Raw genomic sequence first — 12,862 nt, forward strand, 5'->3', positions numbered from 1 at the left:
GAATGTAGAGGGCATGCTTAGATGTATTTATTAATATAGGTATAAAGGTGTTCCTTTGTAATGGTTTATTTTGGGCTTGAGTTGTTGTATAAGTAAGGCTTCTTTAATTTTTCGTTCATTTATGTTTGTTTCTATATTTAGTATTTGGGTGTTTTCTACGGTTATGTTTATTTGATTTGCAGTGTTCGAAAACGTGTGAAGGTGACTTTTTATGTTCTTCGAATCTGGTTTCCATTTTCCTACTTGTTTCTCCAATATAGAAGTCATGACAGTTATCACACTGTATTTTATAAATAATGTTGGTATGGTGTTTGTCAGTGTAGTTTTTACATAGTATAGACCTCAGTTTTGTGCCTGGTTTTTGAATAAATTTGGTATTAACTGGATGTTATATTTTGTTACTATTTTTTGCCAAATGTTGGTTATTTTTCTGCTGATGTCAGGAATATGTGGTATACAGCAATACATGGTTTCGTGATTTTTTAATTCATAGGATATATTTACTTTTGTTAGTTGATTTTGCTTTTTGTCTTGGTGTGTGTGTATAATGTTTTCTATGGTTTGTGGAGGAAACTTATTGATGTTCATGAAGTATTGTTTTATTTTGTCTAATTCATCATTAATTTTATCTGGTGAGCATAGATTTATGGCTGTGTTTATTTGGTTTCTTAGTATGTTGAATTTTTGTTTGGTTTCTTCAGCTGTGTCCCAAGGAACGTATTGTCCAGTATGGGTGGTTTTCGGTGGATTTCTGTTTTAAATTGTGTATCGGTTCTTGTAATTTTGAGGTTAAGAAATGATATTTGATTGCTTACTTCCTGTTCACATGTGAAGTTAATGTTGGGATGTATAGAGTTAATGTGAATGAAAAAATTAAGTATGTGTTCTGTAAATGTGAATCCTGCAATTGTATCGTCTACATCTCCGTACCAGTATAATGGTGGATGTAATGCTGTGTTAACTGCTTGTGTTTCAACTTGTGTCATAAAAATATTGGCTAGAACTGGATTGCTCATGCTTAGACCATTTGTTTGTATATAGTTGTAGTTGTTGAACATGAAATTTGTCTTCATCGTGGTGAATTCTATGAGGGTTGATAATTGGTTGCTGGCAATGTCTATTGATGGGTTAGGGTCTTGAATATAGAGTTCTAAGGCTATCTTGGAGGCTTCGGCAGTTGGGACTTCTGTAGAGAGGGATACAACATAGAAAATGGCCATTAAGGCTTTATGATTGAGTTGATTAAGATTAGGCTTGAAATTAAAAGAGACTTTGGTGAATGAGCTGACTGATGTTACATATTTGGAGAATGCCCATGCAATGCATTTACCAAGATTGTAATTAAACGATTCATATGTGGACATTATTGGTCATAATGGACAATCTGGTTTATGAGGTTTGGGGATGCCGTATATTTGTGATGTGTGTGAGTCGGTCTTACGTAGGTAGGAATAAAGTGTTTTTAAAATTGTGTTGGCCTTTATTCATTTTTAGTAGTATTTTGTTTAGTTGCATTCCGTGTGTCTTTGTTGGATTTGTGTGTATTAGTTTAAATTTGTTTGTGTCTGATAGGATGTTCTACATTTTTTTGGATGTATTCATTTGTGTTCATTATGACTATAGCATTTCCTTTATCTGTTTTAAAAAATTTTTATGTTTTTGTCTTGTTTTAGGTTTTTAATGGAATTAATGTCTCTTTTTGTAAAATTGCTTTTTAGCTTTCTGTTTTGTGAAATTATGTTGATGGTTTTGTGAGAAAATTCTTTGAAAAAAACATTTAAGATGTTGTTTTTAGGTGTTTCTGGAAAATATTAATTTTTAATTTTTTCTGGGAAGTTTGGCTGTTGGATGTCAATAAAATTATCAAAGTTGTCCTCTTTCTGTTGGTTGTTTTCTTGTTTTTGTTTTCTATGGAAAGTATCACAAGTCTTCTAGCTAGGTCTTCTAAACATGTTTTAATTTCTAAGGTTGGGATGTACCTAGGTGCTATTGCAAAGTTGAGTCCTTTGTTAATATATTTCCAATTGTAATGCTCATAACTGTAAGAATATTCATAAACATTTGAGTTAAAAGAAAAGAATTTCCTAACCTTTCAAGAGAAAGACAAATTAGATTTGTTATACAAGAGCAAGGCTGAATAAATTCAAAATAACTGAAATTAAGACACAGTTTGTAGTTTGTTTCTTGACTTCAATTGGCATTTATTGTACATTAGAGCTGGGAGATTAATTTGAATAATCTATTACCTATGAGCTGCCTGATTGTGTCAATTTGTGCCACAACAAAAGTTGATTCGTGTTTCTAATTATCTAATAATTTTAATAATCTTTGATTATTTCAAATACCCAGTATTCAAAATTATGATCAAAATCAATTGATGTCCTAAATACAATTAACCAACAGAAATTATCACTTCTGATTACTGTTTTCAATAAATCTAACTATCCAATTATAGAAATATTGGCTCATGATGCTTCACTGTTATTTTTTTATTAACACAAGACTTTCCCTCAACCAGAAATACCCTGTTGGCAGGGGTTAGAAGTGCAAAATCTGGAGTTATACAATTTTGTTCAATGCTATACAAAATGTAGCATATGATGAGATATTATGATTTTGGTATCTCAATCAGAAAAAATTGCTCAACTTATGACTCATCACATCATGAGCAAAAACCTATATTAATAGACAGAACTTTTTGGTGTGTAATTGACAGATCTGCTACGAGTCTTCTTTGCCTACTTTTGTATCTGGTTTTTAGACCAGAGCCCAAAAGATCTTCAGCAGAAAGACTCAAGTCCTGTTAAGTAAGACCAGAACTTTGTTACACTTTGGCATGTCATCATCCATCTCCATTATCTTGATTACCTGAATGAGGAGGGTTCCAAAATGTTTGACTTTCAACCTGTGCATTCACTGTGGCTGCAATCACAATGAATTTTTTGACAGCCAATGTTGAGGCAATTTCATCTAAGCCTAAAAATGTTCTAGTTGCACTCAAAAATATATTTCTATCACAAAGACAGTTGTGATAGTAATAGTAGCCACTCACAACATTAGAAGATCAATAACAAGGTCTCTAATGCTCAACTGTAGGGAGAAAAGACTCTTGGTCAAACAGGGTATGTAATCAAAGTGGTTAAGGTGAAATAAACCTAGATTAATCTCCAGTCCCCAATTTGCTTGGGCACAACAAAAAGTAGGGAATAAAGACTCGTTAAAGGATGGAAATAGGTTTGATGGCCTGCTGAGATAGCAATTCCTGAACCTCTTCTGACAGATACTGACTGGCCACATGATCCTGAAGTGGAAGGAAAGAAATAAGGAAAGGAAATATGGGAGATGGGAAAAGAAAGGGAATTACAAATCCTTCTGATAAAACCTGAAGAGCCCATTGATCCTTGATGAAGGAACACCAGTGATGAAGACAGCAAAACAAGCTCCCACCAGATCAGAACCCACTGTTGGAAATGTGAGGTGCACTGTTGAAAAAAAAAAAAGACTAGAAGAGGCACCATGAGGACATGTAAGTATTGGGAAGAGAAAGGATGGGAAACAGTAATAGGCAAAATATGGGATTCTGAATGAGACAAATGTGCAACAATGTTGGTAAAGATACACTGTTGTTGGACTAATGCCATCAGTGGTTCTAGTGTTTCTGGAATCATGTCAAAAATGTATTGCCACAGAAATAGATGATCCAAGTTCTTATCAGTTGAAACAGGCAGAGCCAATTCAGGAGAATCTGGGGCAAGGCAAAGGGACAAAGGCTATAGCATGTAATGTTCAATATCCTGGCAGATAAATGAGGATAAATACAATGTCAAATCACCTACACCTGGAGCCTCAGGAAGAACACCAGTCAACTGAGTGACAACTGAAGTGGTAACACGAACTCCAAAATTCATAGAGAAGAACAGTCCACCAAATATAAGAAATAAAGAATAATGTAACTGGAACTCATAAAAGTTTAATGTGAAGAAACTGTCTCATTGAAAATTAAATAAATTAAAGAAAACCATTTCATGAGAAAACTTAAGCTGAACATGAATTGTCAAATGAGAAGCATATCCAAATACAAGTGCTGGCAAAGCAAGAAGTGATAGTTTGGTAGAGAAGTATAGGAGTCGTCGTATGAATCACTTGATCATGTCACGCTACCTACTGCTGGATAAGTGAAACATGATGATTTGCACAAGATATATTTTGGAACCTTTCAATTCCAACAGGTTTGTGGCATATCTACAGAAAAGATTTGCATATAGAGGACAGCACTAAATGAGAATAGTTGATTATTAAGAGAGATAAGTACCATGTTGGAAATAATACTAGCTAGTACACGTATTTTGATTTTTATGAGAAAAAAATGGATACAAATATAATTTTGATTAAGTACTTTACATGATGCTAATCAGCACAACTGATGCTCGTAGGTAATCAATGGTATTGATAAAGTTTGTTTTCCAGTATTTAGTTAAACTTTTGTGGATACAAAAAAAAGTTATATTATTACAATATTTTAAGTTACTATTATAAACGTAATGAATACAACCTTTAATATTTAAGCCTGATAAATTCATTACTTACAAGTTAAAAATTAAATAGTAATAAATACATCTTAAAAGAATAAAATATATTGTTTAATGTACAAGAAAAACCCACTTCTAACTACTAATGACTCATGGTTTTTCCATGGTATAATTCTGCATAGAAGTTAATAAAGACTGGCAGCTGCTAACCTTTATTGGAGAACTAGCTTATAACCCATTAAAAATTATGGGGCAAGTACTACCATTCTGAGAATATGAAAAATTGCTGAAGCTGTTTTACTGATATATGTGAAGTAATAACCTAATTTTCTTCAAGGTATATTGGTTCAACAATTTTACACTAGAAAAAGAACAACACCAAACAGTTTTCACTTCTGCTATTCAATTTCCATAGCTAACTACAATTAGTTCTTGACTCTTAAAGCAAAACTGTTACTTTAATCTCTCTGTATCTACTGTGCACAAAGCAATCTATTAATAAAATTTTGCAGGCATATTAACCATAATTCTCTCATTACAACCAAAAATACAACACTTTCATGGTACCTTCCATGCAGAAATTTCACAGAAAAAGAGAAACAATTACCAAGAAATCACAGTCACCAAAATATTTTAACTGAAAATAGTTCACTTATAATATGTTCAAATGTTAACATTTTCCTAAAATAAATTGAAAATGCATTTCCAACAGATACTTACCTCTACTTACGAAAAAGCTTTCTCAGTGTATACTGCCCTCTGTCTGTGCAAATTTTCACTTGTCATCAGTCTTGATACTTCCACTTATTTCTGCATATTAGTATGCATACTATTATGCAGCAATGCTCTACCAATAGAAGTGTGACACTACAGCTATTGTAACTAGTTCTCTCTCTAATCTTGGAGCTGTTAACCACTTTGAGATGGGTCAGATTACACCAAAAGTGGAAAGGATGGGTCGGAAACATGAGAGGAGGTAAGTATCTGTCAAAAATACATTTTCAGTTTAATTTAGGAAAACAACTTATGATACAATATCTTACCTCTAAACACAAACACTAGAATCCAACAATGAACCAATGATGGCCAGCAAGAAGGTGATCTCTCTTTAGGAAATGCCCAGAGAAAACCCATGAGGTGTAAGAAGACATTGAAAAACACACACCCATGGGAAACTGCACCACTTCTGAGCCAGACATGTTATGTGCTCATTAGTAATGTGTTGCCAACAACTGTGGAAACATGGAGGGACCACCAAGGAGAATTATAAAGAGTGGTAAGTAGTTCAACCTCAACCAATCTTTGGTGGCATCTGGAATAGAATATTATGTCCACAGTAGAAAAAAGGTTCTCCACTTTTCACCTCAAAAATGAGTTTCAGCAGGGAAGAGGAGCTTCCATACCAAGAACCTGCCTCTCCAAATATGCAACTCCACCATAACCAGCACCAGAACCCCTGGGAACTGACATCCAGCAGATGGTAAGAAGGTGAAGAGCCACATGGCTGTTCCGCTCAAATCCAAAACCAAGCAGCAATGGGAATTTCTTTTCCAATTTGTGGTGAGAGGAGAGTACCCAACCTCACAAATGTAGGAATTCATGTATCTCACCCAGTTATAACTAACATCAGATCCACTAGAAACCAATATCCAATGGATAGGAGGAAGAAGAGCTGCTATAGGAGATTGCATCTCCAGTCCAAAATCGGGCAGCATTTGGAATTTATCTTTCAGTTTCCAGTAGAAGAAGGGTACCATCCAAATGTGTGAGAACTTACATGGCTGGTTCAGCTCTAACTAACACCTGATCCCTAGGAACCAACGTATAGCAGATGGTAGGCAAAGTGCTAAATCCAACAGTTGGTGCCATCTGGAACTGTACATCAGGTCTGCAGCAGGTAAGTCATAATGCCACCTATATCAGCAGAATGCCACTGCACTACTATTAACTGAGTTGTATTTTGCCCATTCAAGAGAAGAAATCTATGGTAGGAACACCTAAATGGCACAGATCATCAGAGGTTATCAGCAGTCACTATCTGCTTTGCTACCACTATCGTGGTAGTCCACGTATTTATGAAGCAACAGACTGCAAGAAATCCTATAGATCACCCCTTCTCAATGGTATGAGTAACATGATCTTGTGATGTGTTATGATACTGTATTTCAGTGCCTAGATTGATGGAGTCAAACAACCAAAACCTAGCAGCATCTGGAATTGTACAACAGGTCAACAATGGGAAGAGCCTCAACATCACTGTCATCTAACATGATATGTGATCACAGGTTGTACAGTACAACGTTTAAGATTTAAGTATGCCTGGTCAGGCAAAACTTTCCAAAGAGCAAAATCCAAGTATGCACTAAAGATTCCTTCAAAGAAAAAGAAAAATGAAATACTTATTAGCCACAGATAAACAGAGCACAAATAATGTCCCTCAAGGAAAGATGGAAATGTGTAACCATGGACATGGTAAGGTAATAGACCTGATGGGAAAAAAAACATGAAAAAGGCAGCAACCATTAGGAGAAAGAGAAGAAAAACACCAGGCAAATTAACTTATGAATTCAACCCAAAAGATAATGGAAAAAATGTCATGGAAAAAGGGACAATTTCATAACAAATAGATCCAAGAACCATGAAAGGGAAGAGTACAACATGTAACAAGCCATCAAGGTGACCAGGTAAACGAGAAGGGCAGAACTGGAACAGTCATAAATATTGGAGAAAGAGGGAAGGGAGAAGTTCCCTCATGAGCAGCCAAAATCTTGGGCATAAAGGAACAATCAGGAAAGAGGAGAACAGAGAAGCTAAGAAAACAAAAACATGGTAAACATTAAACACAAAAATATCAGAATAACATTCACACACTACTAAAAATAGGAATAGGGACTTAAATGGAAGTTGATTTAAGGAACATGAAAACAAAATATCCAATGGAGGAATGGGGAAAGCATGGAGGACCACATAGAGGTGTTAATCTGGAAGAGAAATAAAATGGAGAAAATGAGAAAAATGTAAGGAATAAAACAATATGAATGAGATTGGCAACTGGAAAATACAAGCAAAGTGATTAAACCAAAAGAAGGCAAATAATGCCATCCATGGGCTAACAAAAGAAACCAAAAGGCCCCATTCAAAAACCAAGACAAATAGAGAGGTTTGTGATGAATCACAGGATGGAAGGACTATAACGCCTGAAAACAGACTAAAAGTGGTGGTATGCATCCCATACATAGATAAGTCTCCATGGAGGAAGAAACAACAGAAAGGAAGGTGAAGAAAGCTGCACAAGAAAACTTGACTGTTCAGGCAAGGGTTAAAATAAAACCATGTGTGAATATGAAGTGCAGGTACAGATAGATTATGCATACCAGAATGTGGCTGATGGAGAAGTGTCATAAATAAAGAAAGAGAAAAGAAAGCAACACTAAAAATTGGTGCAACTGTGGAAGTCATTATCAGCAGCAGAACACTAAACAGAGTGGTTCATAGTATGGCAAGGATAAGAGAGAGGAGACAAAGAGAAGGAGATGCATATATATATACCAACACAAGCAATCTTAACTGAGAGTATTGACAACTCTCACCAAAGGATAAGGAACAGCAGATGAAAATTGGAAAAGTGGTGTATTTATAAGAGCAACAAACTATCCAAATCTGGATGCCACTTAGAGCACACAAAACCTGAAAAACTGGTAGATCTGAAGATCACACCACAAAGATGAGATACCTGATCCATAATCATATTCATAACACTGAATATGATTATGCAAATAAAGTAAGGGGACAGAAGTGGGCCCAACAGAGAAGATCCAATGTTATAAAACAAAGGTCTGTCAACTGAGTGCCCCTTGCCTAATTTACAAAAGCACCATAGTAAAGTCAGAATAAACCATCACCATCTACCCCTAGAAGCCTCCAAAAAGTGAAGAAAATCTGATAGATAGCAAAATGTTTCAACATTGATATGGAGAGAGGACATGGACAGATACACCTCCTATTAGAAAAAAGAAGCATCTATAAATGGTGACATTCCTGATGATGTGAAGGAAGAAAAACATCAATAACATTACTGTCCTCAACCAACCACTAATCAATATCAGTCTGTAAGGGAGGGTAGGAAGGCCATCTAAAAGATTCCAAACAAGGCTCCATGGGTCTATCAAACCCCAGCAATGATGATGCATGATGGTGCAGCAAAGAAGAAAAAGTGCTTTGAAAGAAGCCAGTTTTTTGAAAAAAGAACCTCTCATGCAGCAGGAGAAGGAGAAGATGAGATGCTGCATGTAAGACATTCCTTATCTCACAACTGAAGTAGAGGAGGTAGAGCCTGACTAAGTGGAAGTTGATAACATACCCTGAGATGAACCAAGAATTACCTGAATGTGAAGAACAATTGCCCCACTGGGACAAGCTACCCTATCATCACAATATCCTGGAGAAAAAAACTGAAGACGTAGAATTGAGTTGTCTTGTGAAAAAGCAAGAAGTAGCCAAACTTCCATAGAGAAGTGAAACAAAGACTCCTAGACTTAATTATGCAGGCAAAAAAGGGATCCTAAGGGGAGGGGAAAGTAACTGGATTGTGGGACAATAGGGGAGGTGAATGGAAGTAGAGGACCAGACTTACCAAAGTGATTTTACGAACCCATGAATTGACTACCACAGACCTCCTTACAAGGTCAAATTGAAAGAAGCTAACACCACCAACCTTGACCCAAGAAGAGTGGTCAGAGTAAGACAAATACAGGAAATGGTAATCAAATTATCTGGGTTTCATCTCCACAAAAGGAGAAGCAACACCAATAGTGTGAAATAAAATAAGGGAAGTTGGAACAATTATAATAAAAAAAATATGATCGTCCACAGTATGTGGGGGGATTAAAGCATACCAATTTTAAACACAAATGCTCCCCAAAACAAACAGCATAAAATGCAATGTCTACACAAAAATAAATGACTCAAAGCCTTGTCTCTGAGAAGAGCAAGGGGTGGAATACAGGAAGAGGAAATAAGGACAGAACCTAAGATCCTATAACAATCAAATCCATCAAAGGGGAAAGAGGTCTGGACAAGTCCCCCAAAACATCATGAGAGTGAGAAGCACATTGAAGAGAGCAAAAAAGTTTGTCCAGATACAAAACTTTCCAATCATTGAATGCCATAATATGGCAATCATCAATATGTTCTGAGCCATAATTCATGGGCCAAAAATTGTGGTTCTGACTCATTGGATATGATCAGTAATTCCACTGCAGTAGTTGTAGTCATAACAATTTGAACGTGTGAGTACATAATTCACAAAATTGAAAATGAAGGGAAGATAAATAAAATACTTCATAACTCTGTGGTTAACAGCTGCGAGATTATAGAGGGTACACAGTTATAAAAAGTGTAATATTGCACTCCTACTGGTGGAGGGTTGTTACACAACCACTTGCATGTTAACATGCAGAAATAAGTGAGAGTATAAAGGTTAGTGGCATATTAAAATTTGCACTGACAGAAGGTAGTATAAGATGAGAAAGTATTTTGTAAGCAGGGGTAAGACATCATATTGGAAATATCACTTTCCTTCTTAGTTACATTTTATTCAAAGATAAAACAATTATAATAAAAAAAAAAGGAAACCAATAAAATTGATTATAAGGAATTACCATAACTCCATAAGCATCAGGATATTCCAACCCAAAGTAATCAACTTCTAGCAAGTTCAACATGTTGCAAACTTGTTCAAACAAAACCTTCCCTAAAGCTTTGAACTATAAAAGAAAAAAAAAACTAGTTAAAAATACAGCTAATTTAGTCATACATGCACATTTAAAGAAAAGTGTGCATGTCTCATACATACATAATACATTTGTACATACATGTGCACTTACAGTCATAACACAGTATGTTACTATAGCTTCTGATACTAAAATAACAAGCTAAGTATTTTTAGAAAAGCTGTAACTTAATAGAAAAGCTTTTCTCTATTGTATTTTCTCTATTGTTCTCTCATCCTACCTAACACATTTAGGAGTATACTTTACTAGAAGGTTAAACACTGATGCAAAATCACAGATGTGATATGTCATACAGTGAATTTATAATAGACACTCTACTAAAACGTTTCTTTGTTGCAGACACTTTAATAAATTTTCTCATGGATCTTCTTAACATGTTAAACAATATAATAACTGAATATGTCTAGAGACTCACATCGTCATGAAGTAGAAATGTAAAGAACTTAAACTTGTACAAACTTTATAAGCCATTAAGTGTTTGCATAGTTTCTTGTATCACATTACTGAACTTATGCAACAACATATGGTAATATATTAATGATTATTTAATGGTAAGTATATCAACAACAGAAACATAAATAAACACAAATTAACTTACAGCAAAAAATGTTGGTCCAATATGTTCTATAGTGTACAACTCACAAGTGTGGCTCTATACGGGTTTCCAATAAGTCATTAAAATGTTTCACAAAATTTGCTAACTTACATTTCTTTCACCAGCTTTGCCTTTATATATAAAACTTAACATTTAATAAAATACTAAAATACATGATTTCTTTAAGAGTTTGTGTTATTACTCAAATGTCCTTAGTTATATTTTGTAAGTCAGAAAATATAACTGAAGTTAATACTTTATCAACTATGAGAATTGTATTTCAAAAGTTCATCAGTCTTAATGTAATTTTTTTAACATATTTATCTTGAAAACAAATCAAAAATCACAATTTCCTAATTTCTGCAGAAATGCTATGCACTTTCATTGGTAGATAGAAAAACAGGCTGGTTAAATATTTTGGGTTTCAAAATATAATTAGCATAATTGTAATTTTTAACCACACTTGTCTTTATGTATAATCATTTTCTTTCTTTGTAAAAGTTTTACTAAGGAAGGTATTTTGTATTTCTCCATACATGTGTAAACAATCTTTGACTTTCTAACCTGAAGTTGAAAATCTCCCAAAGAATCATCCAAAAAGTGGATCCGGACAGAAAGCATTTTTCCTGTTTTCCGTCTTGCTGGTGACTCCTTGTCATACACATGATTGAATGAATTCATCTTCTCATGAGATGCTGATATTCCAACGTAAGCAGAGGTCATAATCTACACCCTGTTACTCCACATCGTAAATTCTTAAACTATTTGAAATATTTTGTCCACATTATATCTAGGACTTGGAGGAATTAAAACTTCTTTGTCTCTCATACTTAAAGCCTGTTGCTCTCTCTCCATTTTGCATATAAAACTACTCAACCCTACAAAATAAAGAAATCTGCAATTTTCATACTTGAATTATTTTTTACATAACAAGAAATCAGTTGAATTCAAAATACAACCATTTCATTTACACAGTATGTTTTTTTTTTTTACAACTGATATGTCAATATGTTCTTTTGTATATAGCGTCAATCCATGTCTCTCTTATTTTCCTAAATGTGGTGTTAACTTGCCTTGAGGCCAGTTAAACATGAAAAAAAAAGATAGTTAAAATGGAACTGCCTTGTTCCTACATGTTCAATTTAATTCAAGATTTCTTTAATGACAGGAAAATTAACAGATACTGTAAAAAGAAATAACTTGTATTTAAGAGCCTGCATTATTTTCTATTATGATACTCAAAGACAGAAATATAAATATAGTACATCTTAAGAACATAACACTACAAAATGCTGTATGTTAAATATAATGTTTACAGATTTACAAGTCCAAGGACTCTAAAAAGAAATGCAATGCATTATAGTGTAAAATAAATGTATGACTATAGTGCATAAGTTACAATGTAGGAGTAGAAAACCTAAAGGATAAACAACTTTCATCCTCATTTTCATGTTGTGGGTTCTGACAATATTCTATGCCTAAATCATACTCCTGCATGCTATCACCCCTTTCATATTCTTAAAGTACATAAACCATTCTTGCAATGCAAGGTCCATCTGAATAGAGAACTTTCTACCATACTAGCAGCATAAATAGTGTTTTACAAAGACAACAACTGTAAGCAATTCATCTTTGTTTTACAGTATCTACATTCTGGTGCTGTAAGCATATGACTAGTATACACAACTTCAAATTATGCTCTATCCTGCAATTATAATTATACTGATGGAATTACATTCTCACAAGCATTAGTAAATAACAATAAGTCAAACTCCTGTCTTAGGTATAACACTGAGACTTTCACCAAAACACACTTTGGAGATTCAAATGCATGCTGCTTATGTTGCTCATTCCATTTGAAATGCATCTCAACATTCAAGAGAGTCAATAATGGCAGAGAAGCTAACTACAAATCACTGATACTAAGAAGTGAAACCAATGAAACT

At 34.4% G+C, this 12,862-nt stretch overlaps 1 protein-coding gene across 4 annotated transcripts in view; it reads right to left on the reverse strand.

Annotated features, from left to right (window-relative positions):
- The window catches only part of LOC143237538 (FERM, ARHGEF and pleckstrin domain-containing protein 1-like), a 51,643-nt gene that overhangs the window by 30,334 nt on the left and 8,447 nt on the right, over positions 1 to 12,862 (reverse strand). For all 4 annotated transcript variants that reach the window (XM_076476929.1, XM_076476930.1, XM_076476931.1 and 1 more), the window contains exons 2-3: positions 11,481 to 11,794; positions 10,190 to 10,294 (exon numbers count right to left, since the gene is read on the reverse strand). In XM_076476929.1, the coding sequence (XP_076333044.1) occupies positions 10,190 to 10,294; positions 11,481 to 11,639 (264 nt within the window). In that variant the 5' untranslated portion in view covers positions 11,640 to 11,794. The remainder of the gene's footprint in view (positions 1 to 10,189; positions 10,295 to 11,480; positions 11,795 to 12,862) is intronic.

Source organism: Tachypleus tridentatus, chromosome 13 (genome assembly GCF_004210375.1).
Source record: "Tachypleus tridentatus isolate NWPU-2018 chromosome 13, ASM421037v1, whole genome shotgun sequence".
NCBI lineage: Eukaryota > Metazoa > Arthropoda > Merostomata > Xiphosura > Limulidae > Tachypleus > Tachypleus tridentatus.